Source organism: Salmo salar, chromosome ssa06 (assembly GCF_905237065.1).
Source record: "Salmo salar chromosome ssa06, Ssal_v3.1, whole genome shotgun sequence".
NCBI classification, from domain to species: Eukaryota; Metazoa; Chordata; class Actinopteri; order Salmoniformes; family Salmonidae; genus Salmo; species Salmo salar.
The window spans coordinates 49527240-49545204 of NC_059447.1; the positions used below are offsets into that span (position 1 = coordinate 49527240).

The following is a 17965-nucleotide window of genomic DNA, read 5'->3' on the forward strand; positions in this document are numbered from 1 at the left end:
AGACCTTAGCCAAATACATTTAAACTCAGTTTTCACAATTCCTGACATTTAATCCTAGTAAAAAGTCCCTGTCTTAGGTTCACCACTTTATTTTAAGAATGTGAAATGTCAGAATAATAGTAGAGAATGATTTATTTCTTCATCACATTCCCAGCGGGTCAGAAGTTTACATACTCAATTTGTATTTGGTAGCATTGCCTTTAACTTGGGTCAAACGTTTTGGGTAGCCTTCCATAAGTTGGGTGAATTTTGGCCCATTCCTCCTGACAGAGCTGGTGTAACCGATTCTGGTTTGTAGGCCTCATTGCTCGCACATGCTTTTTCAGTTCTGCCCACAAATTTTCTATAGGTTTGATGTCAGGGATTTGTGATGCCCACTCCAATACCTTGACTTTGTTGTCCTTAAACCATTTTGCCACAACTTTGGAAGTATCATTGTCCATTTGGAAGACCCATTTGCTAACAAGCTTTAACTTCCTGACTGATGTCTTGAGATGTTGCTTGAATATATCCACATAACTTTCTTTCCTCATGATGCCATCTATTTTGTGAAGTGCACCAGTCCCTCCTGCAGCAAAGCACAGCAACATGATGCTGCCACTCCCGTGCTTCACGGTTGGGATGGTGGTGTTCGGCTTGCAAGCCTCCCCCTTTTTCCTCCAAACCTAACGATGGTCTTTATGGCCAAACTGTTCTATTTTTGTCAGACCAGAGGATATTTCTCCAAAAAGTACAATCTTTGTCCCCATGTGCTGTTGCAAACCATAGTCTGGCTTTTTTATGGCGGTTTTCTTCTTCCTTGCTGAGCGGCCTTTCAGGTTATGTCGATATACTCGTTTTACTATGGCTATAGATACTTTGTACCTGTTTCCTCCAGCATCTTCACAAGGTCCTTTGCTGTTGTTCTGGGACAGAACGCGTCTCCTTCCTGAGTGGTATGACGGATGCGTCTTCCCATGGTGTTTATACTTGTGTACTATTGTTTGTACAGATGAACGTGGTACCTTCAGGCGTTTGGAACCAGACTTGTGAAGGTCTACAATATTTTTTCTGAAGTCTTTGCTGATTTCTTTAGATTTTCCCATGACGTCAAGGAAAGAGTCACTGAGTGTGAAGGTAGGCCTTGAAATACATCCACAGGTACACCTCCAATTGACTCAAATTATGTCAATTAGCCTATCAGAAGCTTCTAAAGCCATGACATAATTTTCTGGAATTTTCCAAGCTGTTTAAAGGCAAGGTCAACTTAGTGTATGTAAACTTCTGACCCACGAATTGTGATACAGTGAATTATAAGTGAAATAATCTGTCTGTAAACAATTGTTGGAAAAATGACTTGTGTCATGCACAAAGTAGATGTCCTAACCGACTTGCCAAGACTATAGTTTGTTAACAAGACATTTGTGGAGTGGTTGAATAATGAGTTTTAATGACTCCAACCTAAGTGTATGTAAACTTCTGACTTCAACTGTATGTATCCCCCTGGGTTCAGCAACAATAGCTGGGACCAGGCTCCTCAGTAGTAGCCTGGTCCTAGATCTGTTTGGAACATTTGGCATGATAATGACCATAGAAGTTGGCAAGACAGCACAAATATATATGGGACCAGGCTAGGCTACCTCTGTAGTACTTTCATCATAGAACCTTGACACGTCCAAATAAAATTTGCGTGGATCGTGTTGTGTAGCTAAGCTCCTTGTGCTCCCTTAAAGTTGAATGTGAATTCACCATAGTAGCATAGCTGTTTTATAGTTAGAGACAGGATTTTATGATGGGTTTACCTGGGTGTGTACATGGCTAAGTGTCCATACTGCAATGCAGTGTTAATTAATCCTGGTCCTGGGGATCCAAAGGGCCACAGATTTCTGTTTTTGCCATAGCACTACACAGCTGATTCAAATGAGCAACTCATCAGCAAGCTTTGCCGATTTAAACCAGGTGTGTATACTAAGGCAAAAACAAAAATGCTAAGTTTTCAATTCACTGCTGTAATTTCACACTGTATCAGCTGACATACATGCATCCTTCTCCCCTGCCCTGACCTGCATGTTTTTGAAGACGTTATCCGAGCCGTGGAATCCACCACTGCAGTACTTGATTTCTTTAGGCTGGCTGTGGAGGAAGAGATGAAAAACCATTATTCCATTCATAGAAAGGACATACACCTCCACAGAGTTATACACGGAGTGTAAAAAACATTAGGAACACCTTCCTAATATTGAGTTGCACCCCCTCTTTTGCCCTCAGAACAGCCTCAATTCGGCAGGTAGCCTAGTGGTTAGAGCATTAGGCCAGTAATGAAAGGTTGCTAGATCGAATCCCCGAGCTGACAAGGTAAAAATCTGTCGTTCTGCCCCTGAACAAGGCACTGTTCCTAGGCTGTCATTGTAAATAAGAATTTGTTCTTAACTGACTTGCCTAGTTAAATAAAAGGTTAAATAAAAAAATATATATAATAAATCATCGGGGCATGGACTCTACAAGGTGTTGAAAGCGTTCCACAGGGATGCTTGACCATGTTGACTCCAATGCTTCCCACAGTTGTGTCAAGTTGGCTGGATGTCCTTTGGGTGGTGGACCATTCCTGATACACCCAGTAAACTTGAGTGTGAAAAACCCAGTAGCGTTGCAGTTCTTGACACACTCAAACCAGTGCGCCTGGCACCTACTACCATACACCGTTCAAAGGCACTTAAATATTTTGTCTTGCCCATTCACCCTCTGAATAGCACACATACACAATCCATGTCTCAAGAGTCTCGAGGCTTAAAAATCCTTCTTTAACCCGTCTAATCCCCTTCATCTAAACTGATTGAATGGATTTAACAAGTGACATCAATAAGGGATCATAAAAAATATATATTTAACCTTTATTTAAGTCAATTAAGAACAAATTCTTATTTACAATGGCGGCCTACCAAAAGGCCTCCTGCGGAGATGGGACTGGGATTAAAAATAAATTTAATAAAAATATAGGGGAAAAAAAACATCACGACGAGACAACACTACATAAAGAGAGACCTAAGACGACAACATACCATGGCAGCAACACATGACAACAACATGGTAGCAAGAATCATAGTTTTCACCTGGTCAGTCTACAGCTTGCGAAAGTATTCACCCCCTTGGCATTTTTCCTATTTTGTTGCCTTACAACCTGGAATTAAAATCCATTTTTGTGGGGTTTGTATAATTTGATTTACATAACATGCCTACCACTTTGAAGATGCAAAATAGTTTTTATTGTGAAACTAACAAGAAATAAGACAAAAGAAACCCAGAAAACTTGAGCGTGCATAACTATTCACCCCCCCAAAGTCAATACTTTGTAGAGCCACCTTCTGCAGCAATTACATCTGCAAGTCCCTTGGGGTATGTCTCTATAAGCTTGGCACATCTAGCCACTGGGATTTTTGCCCATTCTTCAAGGAAAAACTGCTCCAGCTCCTTCAAGTTGGATGGGTTCCGCATGTACAGCAATCTAAGTCATACCACAGATACTCAATTGGCTCGAGGTCTGGGCTTTGACTAGGCCATTCCAAGACATTTAAATGTTTCCCCTTAAACCACTCGAGTGTTGCTTTAGCAGTATGCTTAGGGTCATTGTCCTGCTGGAAGGTGAACCTCCATCTCAGTCTCAAATCTCTGGAAGACTGAAACAGGTTTCCCTCAAGAATTTCCCTGTATTTAGCACCATCCATCATTCCTTCAATTCTGACCAGTTTCCCAGTCCCTGCCGTTGAAAAACATCCCCACAACATGATGCTGCCACCACCATGCGTCACTGTGGGGATGGTGTTCTCGGGGTGATGAGAGGTGCTGGGTTTGCGCCAGACATAGCGTTTTCCTTGATGGCCAAAAAGCTCAATTTTAGTCTCATCTGACCAGAGTACCTTCTTCCATATGTTTGTGGAGTCTCCCACATGCCTTTTGGTGAACACCAAACATGTTTGCTTATTTTTTTTCTTTAAGCAATGGCTTTTTTTCTGGCCACTCTTCCGTAAATCCCAGCTCTGTGGAGTGTACGGCTTAAAGTGGTCCTATGGACAGATACTCCAATCTCCGCTGTGGAGCTTTGCAGTTCCTTCAGGGTTATCTTTGGTTTCTTTGTTGCCTCTCTGATTAATGCCCTCCGTGCCTGGTCCTTGCGTTTTGGTGGGCGGCCCCCTCTTTTGTTATGGTGCCATATTCTTTCCATTTTTTAATAATGGATTTAAATGGTACTCCTTGGGATGTTCAAAGTTTCAGATATTTTTTTATAACCCAAACTTGATCTGTACTTCTCCACAACTTTGTCCCTGACCTATTTGGAGAGCTCCTTTGTCTTCATGGTGCCGCTTGCTTGGTGTTGCCCCTTGCTTAGTGGTGTTGCAGACTCTGGGGCCTTTCAGAACAGTTGTGTAAATATATACACTGAGATCATGTGACACTTAAAGTCCACCTGTGTGCAATCTAACTAATTCTGTGACTTCTGAAGGTAATTGGTTGCACCAGATCTTATTTAGGGGCTTCATAGCAAAGGGGGTGAATACATATGCACGCACCACTTTTCCCTTTTGGATTTTTTTGGATTTTTTGAAACAAGTTATTTTTTTCATTTCACTTCACCAATTTGGACTATTTTGTGTACCGGTATGTCCATTACATGAAATCCAAATAAAAATCTATTTAAATTACAGGTTGTAATGCAACAAAATAGGAAAAACTCCAAGGGGGATGAATACTTTTGCAAGGCACTGTATGTCATGGAAAGAGCAGGTGTTCTGTACACTCAGTGTACATCTGCCATACAGTGTGTATACAACACTCAAATTGAGGGATTATCAATTGGACAACTGTATAAACCAACCAAACTAAAATAGCCTCTCACATCCTCAGTTGTGGCAACCTGATCAACAGGAAAAAGCTTTCCGTTCCCATTTCAGAAATCCCTAAATACTGCCCAAACATTGGCAAAAAACAAATCATGTGTCCATGGCAACCACTTTGCCCACATCTAATTTCTGGTATGTTAATAAGCATTCTGTTAAGATAAGATAAGCTATCACTTATAATTTGTGGCAGCTGTTGAAAATTTCAGGGGTCATTGTTTCCAAGTCATCTTGTCGAATATTGTCTCTTTGCAACAGACAGTTGAACCTAACAAGAATGAAATATAAAGTGGGATGATATTTTGCAAGTACCTGTAACTACTTTCAAAGTGCATGTAGGGTAAAGTGCATGTTTGCACAACGTTTAAAGTGAAGGACACAAGTAGTTCTAATCAGTACTGATTAAATTGAGCCGTGATGAGTAGGCTAACTCAAGTAACTTTGAAAGGGTACTTATTTACTTAGGTTAGTGAACAGTAACAGTTACTGTGGCTTAATGCCAGACTAAAGCCAAAAGTGCAGTTAAGGTTCTGTGATCACTCCAAATGTCCTGTTTAAGAAAACATAACACGTTTCATATAGATTATGATATAATACATTATATCGGGGTAGGGGATTTGGGAGAATCAGGCATAGACTTCAGAGAAAGACAAAGAGAAACAGAAAAAAATATAGCTGGATTGTGGCATACAGTGCTGCCTGCCAACCAGGCTTCATGTAGAGATGGGCCCTCTCGATGCGCACGTTGTTAGCGAAGTGCATCCGTTTGGGGAGGTGCTCTTTCAGGTAGGGCCTCATGGGCTGGTCAGGGATCCTGCACTTCAAAATGCACAGCAAGAGGAGAGTGGAGAGTCAATGAAGGAGCAGAGGGAGAGGCCTGTCTGACATGAGGTAAGGCAAGCAGATCATTTTCAATTCATTTTATGAACAGAAATCAATGGGGCACGAATACTTCACATACCGACAGATTCTTCACCAGGCCTTCATAGTCAACTGGGGGAATAAAAACAGACACGGTTGTTAACCCAAGGGTCATTCCCCGTCCCAAAACATTTTTTATGCCTTCCCCTTGGCCCCAACGTTCTTATGTTTGCAGCTCTGGAATGTCTGAGTGTCTTAGTTTTCACAAAGTGGATTTCATCTCCGCTCAAACAGAGAGAGATTTACATTTTTAGACCGAGAGATTTAAAATTGCTTACAGATCTGCAAACATAAAATGTTATTGGTCGCATACACCTATTTAGCAGTTGGTTTGTGGGTGTGGTGACTATTTATCAGTTTGATGGCCTTGAGATCGAGAGACTGAAAAACAGCTTCTGTCCCAGCTTTGATGCACCTGTACTGACCTAGCGGGGTGAACAGGCCAAGGCGTGTGTGGCTGAGGTCCTTGATGATCTTCTTGGCCTTCCTGTAACACTGGGTGTTGTATATGTCCTAGAGGGCAGGCAGTGTGCCCCAGGCGATGTGTTGGGCAGACCACACCACCCTCTGCAGAGCCCTGCGGTTGCGGACGGTGCAGTTGCAGTACCAGGCGGTGATACAGCCCGACAGGATGCTCTCAATCTGTACAAGTTTGTGAGGGTCTTAGGGGCCAAGCCACATTTCCTTAGCCTCCTGAGCCGCCACACTTGTCTGTGTGGGTGGACCATTTTAGATTGTGAGTGATGTGTATGCCAAAGAACTTTAAGCTTTTCACCTTCTCCACTGCGGCCCGTCGTTGTGAATGGGGGCGTGCTCCCTCTGCTGTCTCCTGAAGTCCACAATCAGCTCCTTTGTTTTGCTGACGTTGAGGTTATTTTCCTGGGCCACTCCACCAGGGCCCTCACCTCCTCCATGTAGGCTGTCTCGTCATTGATGGTAATCAGGCCTACCACAGTTGTGTCGTCTGCAAACTTGATGATTGAGTTGGAGACGTGCATGGCCACGCAGTCATGGGTGAACAGGGAGTACAGGAAAGGGGATGAGTACGCACCCTTATGGGGCCCCTGTGTTGAGGATCAGCACAGTGGAGGTGTTGTTTCCTACCTCACCAAAATGGGGGCGGCCTGTCAGGAAGTCCAGGACCCAGTTGTACAGGGCGGGGTTCCAACACAAGGCCCCGAGCTTAAAGGGTACTATGGTGTTGAAGACTGAGCTGTAGTCAATGAACAGCATTCTTATATAGGAATTCCTCTTGTCCAGATAGGATAGGGCAGTGCGATGGCGTTGTCCATGGATCTATTTGGGCGGTATGCAAATTGCAGTGGGTCTAGGTTGTTGGATAAGGTGGAGGTGATATGATCCTTAACTAGCCTCTCAAAGCACTTCATGACAGAAGTGAGTGCTACGGGGCAATAGTCATTTAGTTCAGTTACCTTCGTTTCTTGGGTACAGGAACAATGGCGGACATCTTGAATTAAGTGGGGACAACAGACTGGTATAGGGAGAGATTGAATATGTCCGTAAACACTCCAGCCAGCTGGTCTGCACATGCTCTGAGGACACGGCTAGGGATTTGGGTTGGGCTGTATACTAGGGTATTTGGAAATAGCCACTGGATGTTCTAAAACTTTTGACCGGTAGTGTATGTATAACTTTATCAGCTGGATTGCCCATCTTTGCAATTTGTTTATTTTTGTTTACGCTCATTAGCATATTTAGCTAGCAGCCACCATGGAAATTCGCTATTAATTGTGCTAATTTTGTCCGCATTCTGGTAATGGGCTTTTTTGCTATATTTGGCACCCCCTTGTGTACTAAACAAGTAATATATATCCTGGGGTGAGAGAAGGACGGTATGACAATATGAAAATCTGGATACCGCCCAATCCTAATAGGGAGGCCTTCAGCCTTGCAAGAGTTAACACGCTTAAATGTTTGACTCACGTCAGCACAGAGAACGAGAACTCACAATCCACGAGAGGGGTGGTGGCCTGTATCGGCGGCACTGTATTTCCTTCGAAGCGGGCAAAGGAGGGGTTTAGCTTGTCTGGGATGAAGAAGTCAGTGTCCGCGATGTGGCTGGTTTTCCCCTTTATAATCCGCGATTGTCTAGAGTCCCTGCCACATACAGTACCAGTCAAAAGTTGACACCTACTCATTCAATTTCTTTATTTTTGCTATTTTCTACAATGTAAAATAATAGTGAAGACATCAAAACTATGAAATAACACATATGGAATCATGTAGTAACCAAAAAGTGTTTAAACTATTAAAATATATTTAATTGTTGGGATTCTTCAAAGAAACCACCTTTTGCCTTGATGACAGCTTTGCACACTTGGCATTCTCTTCACCTGGAATGCTATTCCAACAGTCTTGAAAGAGTTCCCACATATGCTGAGCACTTGTTGGCTGCTTTTCCTTCACTCTGCGGTCCAACTCATCCTAAATCATCTCAATTTGGGTTGAGGTCGAGTGATTGTGGAGGCCAGGTCATCTGATGCAGCACTCCATCACTCTCCTTCTTGGTCAAATAGCCTTTACACAGCCTGGAGGTGTGTTTTGGGTCATTGTCCTGTTGAAAAACAAATGATAGCGCAAACCAGATGGGATGGCGTATCGCTGCAGAATGCTGTGGTAGCCATGCTGGTTAAGTGTGCCTTGAATTCTAAATAAAATCACAGAAAGTGTCACCAACAAAGCACCCCAACACAATCACACCTCTAAGCTTCATGGTGGGAACCACACATGCGGAGATCATCCGTTCACCTACTCTGCATCTCACAAAGACACAGCAGTTGGAACCAAAAATCGCTAATTTGGACTCATCAGACCAAAGGACAGATTTCCACCGGTCTAATGTCCATTGCTCGTGTTTCTTGGCCCAAGCAAGTCTCTTCTTATTATTGGTGTGGTTTCTTTGCAGCAATTCGACCATGAAGGCCTGATTCACGCAGACTTCTCTGAACAGTTGATGTTGAGATGTGTCGGTTACTTGAACCCTGAAGCATTTATTTGGGCTGCAATTTCTAAGGCTAGTAACGATAATGAATTTATCCTCTGCAACATACCTCTGGGTCTTCATTTCCTGTGGCGGTCCTCATGAGAGCCAGTTTCATCATAGTGCTTGATGGATTTTGCGACTGCACTTGAAGAAACTTTCAAAAGTTCTTGAAATGTTCCCGATTGATTGACCTTCATGTCTTAGAGTAATGATGGACTGTCGTTTCTCTTTGCTTATTTGAGCTGTTCTTGCCATAATATGGATTTGGTTTTTTACCAAATAGGGCTATCTTCTGTATACCACCCCTACCTTGTCACACCACAACTGATTGGCTCAAACGCATTAAGAAGAAAGTCATTTTCACAAATTAACTTAAGGCACACCTGTTAATTGAAATGCATTCCAGGTGACTACTCCTTGAAGCTGGTTGAGAGAATGCCAAGGGTGTGCAAAGCTGTCATCAAGGCAAAGGGTGGCTACCTTGAAGACTCAACTATAAAAAATATATACTGCTCAAAAAAAAAAAGGGAACACTTAAACAACACATCCTAGATCTGAATGAAAGAAATAATCTTATTAAATACTTTTTTCTTTACATAGTTGAATGTGCTGACAACAAAATCACACAAAAATAATTAATGGAAATCCAATTTATCAACCCATGGAGGTCTGGATTTGGAGTCACACTCAAAATTAAAGTGGAAAACCACACTACAGGCTGATCCAACTTTGATGTAATGTCCATAAAACAAGTCAAAATGAGGCTCAGTAGTGTGTGTGGCCTCCACGTGCCTTTATGACCTCTCTACAACGCCTGGGCATGCTCCTGATGAGGTGGCGGATGGTCTCCTGAGGGATCTCCTCCTAGACCTGGACTAAAGCATCAGCCAACTCCTGGACAGTCTGTGGTGCAACGTGGCGTTGGTGGACGGAGCGAGACATAATGTCCCAGATGTGCTCAATTGGATTCAGGTCTGGGGAACAGGCGGGCCAGTCCATAGCATCAATGCCTTCCTCTTGCAGGAACTGCTGACACACTCCAGCCACATGAGGTCTAGCATTGTCTTGCATTAGGAGGAACCCAGGGCCAACCGCACCAGCATATGGTCTCACAAGGGGTCTGAGGATCTCATCTCGGTACCTAATGGCAGTCAGGCTACCTCTGGCGAGCACATGGAGGGCTGTGCGGCCCCCCAAAGAAATGCCACCTCACACCATGACTGACCCACCGCCAAACCGGTCATGCTGGAGGATGTTGCAGGCAGCAGAACGTTCTCCACGGCGTCTCCAGACTCTGTCACGTGCTCAGTGTGAACCTGCTTTCATCTGTGAAGAGCACAGGGCGCCAGTGGCGAATTTGCCAATCTTGGTGTTCTCTGGCAAATGCCAAACGTCCTGCACGGTGTTGGGCTGTAAGCACAAGCCCCACCTGTGGACGTCGGGCCCTCATACCACCCTCATGGAGTCTGTTTCTGACCGTTTGAGCAGACACATGCACATTTGTGGCCTGCTGGAGGTCATTTTGCAGGGCTCTGGCAGTGTTTCTCCTGTTCCTCCTTGCACAAAGGCGGAGGTAGCGGTCCTGCTGCTGGGTTGTTGCCCTCCTACGGCCTCCTCCACGTCTCCTGATGTACTTACTGGCCTGTCTCCTGGTAGCGCCTCCATGTTCTGGACACTACGCTGACAGACACAGCAAACCTTCTTGCTACAGCTCGCATTGATGTGCCATCCTGGATGAGCTGCACTACCTGAGCCACATGTGTGGGTTGTAGACTCAGTCTCATGCTACCACTAGAGTGAAAGCACTGCCAGCATTCAAAAGTGACCAAAACATCAGCCAGGAAGCATAGGAACTGAGAAGTGGTCTGTGGTCCCCACCTGCAGAACCACTCCTTTATTGGGGGTGTCTTGCCAATTGCCTATAATTTCCACCTGTTGTCTATTCCATTTGCACAACAGCAAGTGAAATGTATTGTCAATCAGTGTTGCTTCCTAAGTGGACAGTTTGATTTCACAGAAGTGTGACTCACTTGGAGTTACATTGTGTTGTTTAAGTGTTCCCTTAATTTTTTTGTGCAGTGTATTTTGATTTGTTTAACACTTTTATGGTTACTATACCCGGAAGCTGTGGGTGGTATGAGAGTCGGACTACCTCGTCTCCACCGGCTGTCTTGGAGCAGTCTCTGGGATAATTGGAATTGCCTTGGGGGGGGCGTACAAACGAAAAAATCTAATTCAGGAAAGTAATTTCTGATTGAAATGCCGGTGAGTTACCGCCGCTCTAATATCCCAAAGTTATTTCTGGCTGTATATAATAATGCAAAGGACAAAGGGTAAGGGCCAAGTGGAAGGAAGCAAATTGGAACCGGCTGTAACACTGGATGGCATTGCAATGTAAGGGCAGGAAGACAGTTGGAAGTGACACGTTATCATCAACAAAAACTCACAGGAGTAGAAGTCTTCAGGGACTCTCTTGGGTCGGATTCGTGCAGCAGGGCCTTGGACGACAGTGAAGCCATCCACGTTGTCCTGGTATGAGTTCACGAATGCAGCCTTCTTGCAGGAAGCTTCCTCCATTCCTGCAATTACAGTACATGCGCACACAGTTCAACAGTAAAAGAAACAGTCGCTGTTGTTTGTATTGTTGTTCCTGGCAACTGGGCAGTCGGAGCAATAGGAGAAACAAGCAGAGAGAAATGGAGGACGAGAAATGACAGTATAGGACTCCAAACGGCACCATAATTACACGGTCTTATCTGTACCAGATTTCAGAGAGAGTAATAAATAAAGCCGCAACAGAGGAAGTTCATATACAGTATGTCAGCATACGATTTACTTGAAATTGTTAACACTGACTATTGATACTAGGATTCCATCCTCATTTCATAATCAATCAATTTCAAAAGCAGATGTGAAAACGACAACCTTTTTATGACTAAAAATAACCCAAAGATCAATGCATCTGTGATAAAAGCCTAAATAAAAGGATATTCCCATATGCTGTATATCATCAACCAACAAACCCAACATCAAAATTACAACCCTGCAACGTGGAGCTTATTACAAGGCCAGTTGAGCGGCCAGCAGCTACTGGCTCATCCTTTACATGCATAATTACAAGACTAGACACGTCACATGTAATGCAGATGTTGCGAGCATCTTCTTCAAAGACCTCTCCTCTGTGAACCTCCCTGGCTTCCTCACGCTCAGCTCACAGTCATGGTGTTTCAGCGTTCACACTGACCTCGTTTTACAACGGTTTCCACTCTGGCATGTGATTTCCACACAACAGGTGCTAGGTCTCAGCAAAGGCTGAGTATGTATGGCTGACAGTAAAAATTCAAACGCCCCCACAATGGAGGGCCCTAGAGCAGAGGCTATAGCTTAGAGGACAATATGGTAATATGGAAGAGTTCTACCAAAATATTGTGACTCTTGTGGTAATATGCAAATATTGACTATGATGCTAAGTGCTATGTCATTTGTGCAACTAGTACAATAAAAGCTGTTGCATGTAAATTAAATAACTCAATAAGCAAGTTTGATAGTGGATTACTAGGTTATGAGGACAGTAATGTAGCCATTATATAATAGCTATGGGATGTTTGTTATCATTCTCCTGACAGATACTGACTTGCGATATGAACTCATTGTTTTTATGGTTCACTAAGGAATGGAGGAAAATCTTTACTTCATATTTTCTTCCCTAGACCTCTCATTTTGAGTAGTAGCAGATTCTCACGATTGCATCACTTCAGATTTACAGCAGAGCCATAAAATGAATTACTTCAACACTTATCTTTCACGTCAAAAAGACATTAAATGAGTACATTTCCTCCGCCTCCCTTGCTTCCACATTGTGGAAGCAATTTTCTAGTGCTTTTCTCCTGTACTGTACTTTTCCGAGGCCCTTTGCGCCACAAGGAATAAGTCTATTCACTTTCCCATCCTACAGTATCTACCGTTAATCTGAATGCTGTGTATAAATGAAGGATGCTGATTCTACTTTTGATCGCAGAGACCACAGACTAATAGGTCCCGTGTGGCTCAGTTGGTAGAGCGTGGTGTTTGCAACGCCAGGGTTGTGGGTTCGATTCCCACGGGGGACCAGTACGGGGAAAAAAATGTATGAAATGTATGCATTCAGTGTGATCTGACTGTGTGTTGTGGCAACACTGCTCACCGTGGTCAGACAGGAGCACCAGGTTGACACAGTGGTGTAGGTTCTTCTGTTTCAGGCCATCCATTAGAAATCCCAACAACCTGTCTACGTTCAGCAGGGCCTCAATCACCTGCAAACACAGTCATTCAATTCAAATAACATTTTCTCCCACCTGATAAAATACTATACTATATTTATATACTACAGTATTCACCGTAGTGTTTTTACAGACTACTGTAGTATTAAGTGTAGTGTTTTTGCAGATGACTGTAGTATGCTGAAGTATGCAACCCCTGCTGCTATTGGACCAGGTCTCTCTTGGAAAAGAGATGTTATCTCAATGAGAAAAACCTGTATAAATTAAGGTAAAAACTTTTTTTTTAAGTACTCAATGTAGTGTTTTTGCGAATCTGACTGTAGTACACTAGTATTCACTGTAGTGTATTTGCGAATCTGACTGTAGTACACTAGTATTCACTGTAGTGTTTTCGCATACGTGACTAGTATATTGTAATTACACCTGCAGACTAGGGTTAGCTAAAATGGCAAAACTACCAGACTACGCCAATTACTGTTTAATGAGGACAACTCAACCAGAACATAAGACAGGTTCGTGACAGACCACCTATTGAGTTGGGTCAACAGTTCTGAGCAATGCAACGGATGAGACAAGACCTTAGTAAAAATAAATATTTTTTTATTACAATTGTAACATCTAAACGTTAGACAGGTTCTAGGCCAGGGTTTCCCAAACTCGGTCCTCGGGACCCTAAGGGGTGCACATTTTGGTTTTTGCCCTAGCACTACACAGCTGAGTGAGTGAGAGGTGCTTCGGAACAGCCGCGAGAAGGGAATTATAATATTCAGCCCAAGGGCACAGCAGCCATTGGCCGCGAAAGGCAGTACGGCCACACTAGGGGGATGCCGCTGGGAAATTCGAGGCATTATCAAGTGCTTGTCAAATTGGGAATGAGAGATGGATGAAGTATGTACCGCCTATACAACAAAGCAGAGCTCATGCCTTTCATGTGACTTTTCTCAAATCATCATTAGAGTTGCATCATGCAGCCTTAGAATGTATAAAAAAATCTAAACCTTTGTATCACAACTATAGTTGCATAAATAACTCTAAATCAAGCACATACATAACTGGTAAAAAAGTTTTAGAACACCTACTTATTCAAGGGTTTTTCCTTTATTTTTACTATTTTCTACATTGTAGAATAATAGTGAAGACATCAAAACTATGAAATAACACATATGGAATCATGTAGTAACCAAAAAAGTGTTAGACAAATCAAATGATATTTTATATTTGAGATTCTTCAAAGTAGCCAACCTTTGCAATGATAAATAAATAAAAGTACGTGGACACCCCTACAAAATAGTGGAGTTGGCTATTTCAGCCACACCGTTGCTGACAGGTGTATAAAATCAAGCACACAGCCATGCAATCTCCATAGACAAACATTGGCAGTAGAATGGCCTTCTTGAAGAGCTCATTGACTTTCAATATGGCACCGTCACCTTTCCAACAAGTCCTCAAATTTCTGCCCTGCTAGAGCTGCCCCGATCAACTGTAAGTGCTGTTATTGTGAAGTGGAAACGTCTAGGAGCAACTTCAGCCGTGAAGTGGTAGGCCACACAAGCAACCAGAACGGAACCGCTAAAGCGCGTAGCTCGTACAAAAAAAAAAAGGAATAAGGGTCTGGGCTGTTTTTCATGGTTCTGGCTAGGCCTCAGTTCCAGTGAAGGGAAATCATAACGCTACAGCATACAATGACATTCTAGACAATTCTGTGCTTCCAACTTTGTGGCAACAGTTTGGGGATGGCCCTTTCCTGTTTCAACATGACAATGCCCCGTGCACAAAGAGAGGTCCATACAGAAATGGTTTGTTAATATCGGTGTGGAAGAACTTGGCTGGCCTGCACTGAGCCAGGACCTCAACTCCATGGAACACCTTTGGGATGAATTGGAACCCCGACTGAGAGCCAGGCCTAAAAATCGCCCAACATCAGTTGCTCGTGGCTGAATGGAAGCAAGCCACGTCTAGTAGAAAGCCTTTCCAGAAGAGTGGCTGTTATAGCAGCAAAAGGGGGGACCAACTCCATATTAATGCCCATGATTTTGGAATTAAACGTTTGACATGCAGGCATCCACATACTTTTGGTCATTTCGTGTATCTAGTGGAAGTAACTGATCTAAGAAGTAATTTTGGTGTACTCTTGTAAAGGCCAGGCATCACAGGCTGAAATGACATTTTTGCATCTACCTATCCATTTTGAGATTTGTTAGCATTTTGGTCCATTAATTAGAATTTTCTAAAAGTTATTAACATAGAAATGTCGAACTTGATAAATGTATACTTTCTTTAGTTTATCATACTACCATCAACATTTTAAAATGTTAAAATGGACATACACTACCGTTTAAATGTTTGAGGTCACTTCAAAATGTCCTAGTTTTTGAAAGAAAAACACATTTTTTGGCCATTAAAATAACATCAAACTGATCAGAAATACAGTGTAGACATTGTTAATGTTGTAAATGACTATTGTAGCTGAAAATGGCAGATTCATTATGGAATATCTACATAGACGTACAGAGGCCCATTATCAGCAACCATCACTCCTGTGTTCCAATGGTGTGTTAGCTATTCCAAGTTTATCATTTTAAAAGGCTAATATATCATTAGAACACTTTTGCAATTATGTTAGCACAGCTGAAAACTGTTGTTCTAATTAAAGAAGCAATAAAACTGGCCTTCTTAATGACTAGTTGAGTATCTGGAGCATCAGCATTTGTGGGTTCGATTACAGGCTCAAAATGGCCAGAAACAAAGACTTTCTTCTGAAACTCGTCAGTCTATTCTTGTTCTGAGAAATTAAGGCTATTCCATGCAAGAAATTGCCAAGAAACTGAAGATCTCGTACAACGCTGTGTACTAGGCCCCTTCAAAGAACAGTGCAAACTGGCTCTAACCAGAATAGAAAGAGGAGTGGGAGGCCCCTGTGCACAACTGACCAAGAGGACAAGTACATTAGAGTGTCTAGTAGGGCTGGGCGATATGGCCAAAATATTATATCACAGTATTTTAACCTGTTGGTTAAAATACTGTGAGAGTATTTTAAAGAGTCTTGTCTTTAAAATGGTACCTTGGGTAGTTGGGGCTGGAGGTGTTGTTGGAATCCCCAGTCGTTAGCCAACGAACGATTGGAATTCGCAACTCGGACCATTGTCCGAGTACAGTTCAGACGCAACCCCATGTCTTGCAAAGACTGATTTCAGGTAGGTGATTACAGCTTTGCTGGAGGTAGTTGGCAGTGTTGCTACTTCAGGGTAGTTTGAGTAGTAGTCGGTAACAACGTGACTTTTGTCATACAGTCAAAAAGGTCAACTCCAACTTTGTAGTAGGGTCTGTTGGGTACTGGATGAGGAATTAGCGGCTCTGCTTGCTGCTTTGGCCTGTAGGTCAAACAGTTCACACGAAGCAGTGGTCTGGCTGATTTCCTGGTTCATTCTTGGCCAGTACATTACTTCTCGTGCTCGTCGTTTGCATTTTTCCTCACCCAAGTGGCCCTCGTGTATTTTCTGTAGCATTTCTTTGCGTAGTGTCATGGGAATGACAATCTTGTTGCCTTTGAACACTATGTCCACAACGGTGAGCTCTGCTCTGCACATCCAGTAATCATGTATTCTCCTTGGACAGTTGTTTTTCTGTGCGGGCCATCCTATCAGTGTTGTTTCTTTCAACTCTGTCATTGTTTGGTCAGCTGCAGTCTCTCTTTTGATCTGCTCCATTCTCTCAGAAGACACAGGAAGTGATGCTACGATCATGTCAACGTAGGCCTGAATCTCAGTGTTTTTCTGTGTGTCGAAGCTCTCCTTGTCGACTGCTCGAGAAAGAGTGTCGGCGGCGAACATGAACTTTCCCGGGGTATAGATCATCTTCACATCATACTTTTGCAGTCTGATCAACATTCTCTGGATTCTCATTGGACAATCATTCAGTGGCTTAGACATGATCTGACACCAATGGTTTGTGGCCGGTTTCTACTTCGAAGTCTCGTCCGTAGACGTATTGGTGAAACCTTTCGCAAGCGTATGTGCTCGCCAGTAGTTCTTTCTCCATTTGTGCATACCTTGTCTCTGCGCCTGTCAAGGCTCTGGACGCATAAGCGACGGGTTGCCATGTGTCGTCATGCTGTTGCAGAAGAACTGCTCCCAGGCCAAACTGTGACGTGTCTGCAGAAATCCTTGTGCTTTTCTCTGGATCATAGAACCTGAGCACTGGCTATTCTGTGATTGTCTTCTTTAGGTTTTTGAAGCAGGTTTCCTCTTCATGGGACCATTCCCATTCATTTTTCTGTTCCAGAAGACATCTGAGTGGAGCGGACTGTGCTGACAGTTGAGGTATGAACTTTGCAAGGTAGGTGATCATGCCCATGAAGCGTCTCACATCGTCCTTGTTCTTCAGGCGCTCCATGTTGTTGATGGCTGATGTTTTCCTCGTGTCTGGTTTGACTCCGTCCTCTGAAAGTACGTCTCCCACGAAGGTAAGCGTTTTCACACCAAACTCGAATTTGTCCTCGTTTAGTTTTAGGTTGACTTTCCGTGTCAGGTCCAGCACTTGTCTCACTCTGGCATCGTGTTCTTCTTTTGTGGACCCCCAGACGATGTCATCCATCATAGTCTCCACTCCTGGAATGTGCTCGAAGATCATGTGGATTGTCTTGTGGTAGACCTCTGGTGCTGAGAGAATCCCATATGGTAGATGAAGAAATCTGTACCTGCCCTCAGGTGTGTTGAATGTGCATAGCCTTGAGCTTGCATCATCTAGCTTCATTTGCCAGAATCCTGATGAGGCATTAAGCTTACTGAACCACTTTGCTCCAGCAAACTGCGACATTATCTCTTTTCTGGTTGGCAACTTGAAATGCTCTCTCTTGATTGCTCTGTTGAGATCTCTCGGGTCTAGACATATCCTGAGATCACCGTTCTTTT

At 43.3% G+C, this 17965-nt stretch overlaps 1 protein-coding gene and 1 non-coding gene across 3 annotated transcripts in view; one reads left to right on the forward strand and one right to left on the reverse strand.

The window, feature by feature from the left end:
- LOC100380852 (ectonucleotide pyrophosphatase/phosphodiesterase family member 1) overlaps positions 1–17965 on the reverse strand; it is an 83274-nt gene that overhangs the window by 27940 nt on the left and 37369 nt on the right. For both annotated transcript variants that reach the window (XM_014204668.2, XM_014204667.2), the window contains 5 exons: positions 12980–13088; positions 11244–11375; positions 5833–5864; positions 5563–5690; positions 2043–2112 (listed from right to left, as the gene is read on the reverse strand). In XM_014204668.2, coding sequence (XP_014060143.1) covers positions 2043–2112; positions 5563–5690; positions 5833–5864; positions 11244–11375; positions 12980–13088 — 471 coding nt within the window. The remainder of the gene's footprint in view (positions 1–2042; positions 2113–5562; positions 5691–5832; positions 5865–11243; positions 11376–12979; positions 13089–17965) is intronic.
- Positions 12831–12906, forward strand: trnaa-ugc (transfer RNA alanine (anticodon UGC)). The gene has a single exon. It is a non-coding gene; the product is annotated as a tRNA-Ala (tRNA).